The 3,784-nt window shown below is 38.0% G+C and overlaps 1 protein-coding gene across 1 annotated transcript in view; it reads left to right on the top strand.

The window, feature by feature from the left end:
- The window catches only part of syt6a (synaptotagmin VIa), a gene marked incomplete in the record, with an annotated part of 109,768 nt that overhangs the window by 63,040 nt on the left and 42,944 nt on the right, over positions 1-3,784 (top strand). The window contains 1 exon segment of the mRNA XM_014024451.1: positions 1,201-1,762. Coding sequence (XP_013879905.1) covers positions 1,201-1,762 — 562 coding nt within the window.

Genomic DNA, 3,784 nt, shown 5'->3' with positions numbered 1-3,784 from the left:
GTATAACACATCATGATGTTATCAGTTAGACTGTATAACACATCATGACGTCATCAGTTAGACTGTATAAAACATCATGATGTCATAGTCATCAATTAGACTGTATAACACATCATGATGTCATCAGTTAGACTGTATAACACATCATGACGTCATCAGTTAGACTGTATAACACATCATGATGTCATCAGTTAGACTGTATAACACATCATGACTTAATCAGTTAGACTGTATAACACACCATGATGTCATCAGTTAGACTGTATAACACATCATGACTTAATCAGTTAGACTGTATAACACATCATGATGTCATCAGTTAGACCATATAACACATCATGACGTCATCAGTTAGACTGTATAACACATCATGATGTCATCGTCATCAGTTAGACTGTACAACACATCATGATGTCATCAGTTAGACCATATAACACATCATGACGTCATCAGTTAGACTGTATAACACATCATGATGTCATCAGTTAGACCGTATAACACATCATGACGTCATCAGTTAGACTGTATAACACATCATGACGTCATCAGTTAGACTGTATAATATCATGTCATCACTTAGTCTGTACAACACATCATGATGTTATCGGTTAGACTGTATAACACATCATGACTTAATCAGTTAGACTGTATAACACATCATGATGTCATCAATTAGACCATATAACACATCATGACGTCATCAGTTAGACTGTATAACACATCATGATGTCATCAGTTAGACTGTATAACACATCATGATGCCATCAGTTAGACTGTTTAACACATCATGATGTTATCAGTTAGACTGTATAACACATCATGATGTTATCAGTCACTTGGACAATTCACCTACACTGGCATCACTAATATGCACCTTCTTAAACATTCATTTTTGTACTGTAATTTACGGTGTATGTATGTATATAAATATGCATATGTGCTTATGTGTGTATGTGCGTTGGTATATGTGCATTACTGTATATCATATGTATATACTGTGGGGCTGTTTTTGTTTATCTTTTAGTTATGTTTCATTATTCTTCTCAGCCTCTCCTGTATTAAGCTGCAGTAATCTACAAATTTCCCCACTGTGGGATCAATAACGTTTTTATCTTATCTTATCTTATCTTATCWTATCTTGGCTGCAGCTGGTAAATCTATCTGCATCAATCCTCTCATCTGTCATCTCTGGCTTTTCAGGCACAACTCTTTTAAGAGACACCTGCCCAGGCAGATGCAGGTGGGCAGCTTAGACCTGGGGAATGACTACATGGTGGAGAAGGACGAGAAGCCAACCAGCATCGGCCGCATCCAGCCTGAGCTCTACCAACAGAAGGCCTCCGAGTCCGAGGAGTCCTCCAAGACCGGCAGTGGTAAAAACTGCGGCAGGATTAACTTCTCGCTCAAATACGACTATGAAAACGAGGCGCTCATTGTCAACATCCTCAGGGCAGTAGACCTGCCTGCCAAGGACCTCTGTGGCACTTCTGACCCTTACGTGAAGGTCTACCTCCTGCCCGACCGCAAGAAGTTCCAGACTCGAGTTCACCGGAAGACCCTTAATCCCACATTCAGTGAGAGCTTCCAGTTTCCTGTGCCTTACGAAGAGCTGGCTGTCAGGAAGCTCCACATGAGCGTCTTTGACTTTGACAGATTTTCCCGACACGATATGATCGGAGAGGTGGTTCTGGAGAACTTGTTTGAGACGTCAGATTTGTCAAGGGAGACCAACATCTGGAGGGACATCCAGTATGCCACCAGTGTAAGAACTTTATCTTTTATACATCTTCAGCTACATGTGTTGTGTTTTATTATGTATTTCTTGTGAAAAATAAAACTTCATAAATGTAATGCTGTTATTGGAAAATATGTTTATTTCTTCTGAAATGGAGCCACCTTAGTAGAAAAAATGATTTGTCAGTTCATAACAGACTTATCACATCACAGATGTATCTCATCACAGATGTATCTCATCACAGATGTATCTCCTCATAGATGTATCTCCTCACAGACATATCTCCTCACAGATTCTCCTCATAGATGTATCTCAGCACAGATGTGTCTCCTCACAGAGGTGTCTCCTCATAGATGTATCTCAGCACAGATGTATCTCCTCACAGATGTATCTCCTCATAGATGTAGCTCAGCACGGATGTGTCTCCTCACAGATGTATCTCCTCATAGATGTAGCTCAGCACAGATGTGTCTCCTCACAGATGTATCTCAGCACAGATGTATCTCCTCACAGAGGTGTCTCCCCACAGATGTATCTCCTCATAGATGTATCTCAGCACAGATGTATCTCCTCACAGATGTATATCCTCACAGATGTATCTCCTCATAGATGTGTCTCAGCACAGATGTCTCCTCATAGACGTATCTCACAGACGTATCTCCTCACAGATGTATCTCCTCACAGATGCATCTCCTCACAGATGTATATATTCACAGATGTATATATTCACAGATGTATCTCCTCACAGATGTATATATTCACAGATGTATCTCCTCACAGAAGTATCTCATCACAGATCTGGCTCCATTAAAGGGAAATAAACAGGCTTTAATCCAGTAAAGATTAATTTTCAAGAATCATCAATACAACAAAGAAATAATCAACCAAACAATGTGAAGGAAACTGTTACTAATTAACTAAATAGTTTTGTCATTTCTGATCATTGCATCCATACTGTTTAAAACAGAGCATGAGTGTTGTTTTGTATCATGAATTCTTTCGGTCTGCATAAASAAAAGTTAGTTATGGGAACGTCTGACATGCAAGGCAGTGGCGGGCTGTGCATTTTCCCCCTAGGCCTTTAATGGGTGGAGAACGGACCTCCCTCCCCATAACCATCTCCATAGCTTTTCAGTGCAAAAAAACACATTATGTATAATAATTTATATTTAAAAAATATWCGAAATATAAATTTAGTACTGCACAAAATAACTTAAAAAGCTTTTTTTGTTAGACTGATTGATTTCCCTGTTAAAATAACTATTTCTTTCAAAAAGATTATATTGTTTAGAGAGATTATGTAATCATTTAACATTATTTATTCCTCATATTTGATCAATTATTGAATCACAGAGCAGTTCACTCACAGTATGGTTCTAAATACAGTATAAGCAACTATATTGTGAAGAATAAAATTTGTAGGTATTTATGATAAACTTCAAACAGAACATAGCAGGTTATTATTTTTTTGGGTGGGGGGGTAACGCTAAGCGGAGACTCGTTTTTCTATAACATGGGCAGTGGTGGGCAGCACTAAGCTAAAAATTAGTTCCACTAGCCCTAAAACACCAACTCAAATATTTAGGTCCCCTAATTCTAAAGCACTAATAACCAGTCAACATTCTTCAACAGAAAACATGAGTCACATATTACCATGCTGCTCTTTTAATACTTATCATTGACATTCCACAGCTGTATTTGGGTTCATATATTGTCAATATGTCACCTGGTGGATAAGTGACACACATATGAACAAAATGTGTAACAGTTTTCACCTTCAGCTGTTAACAATAACRCTGATCAATAATACTTATAGACCTCAGTTAGTGCTTCTAAATTTTGCATAGAAATTTAGCAAGTGGTAATCCACTAGTAAATTTTAAAATTAGCAAAAGCTCTAAAGCACTAATCAGGAAATTTGTTCCCCTATTAGTGCTTTAGTGCTTTAGGGGAACTGTGCCCACCACTGAATATGGGACAAACACATGTTCAACTGTTAGAGTTAATATATATATATATGCACTCACCGGCCACTTTATTAGGTACACC

Source organism: Austrofundulus limnaeus, unplaced genomic scaffold (assembly GCF_001266775.1).
Source record: "Austrofundulus limnaeus strain Quisiro unplaced genomic scaffold, Austrofundulus_limnaeus-1.0 Scaffold423, whole genome shotgun sequence".
NCBI lineage: Eukaryota > Metazoa > Chordata > Actinopteri > Cyprinodontiformes > Rivulidae > Austrofundulus > Austrofundulus limnaeus.
This window is presented reverse-complemented; position numbering and strand designations above follow the sequence as displayed.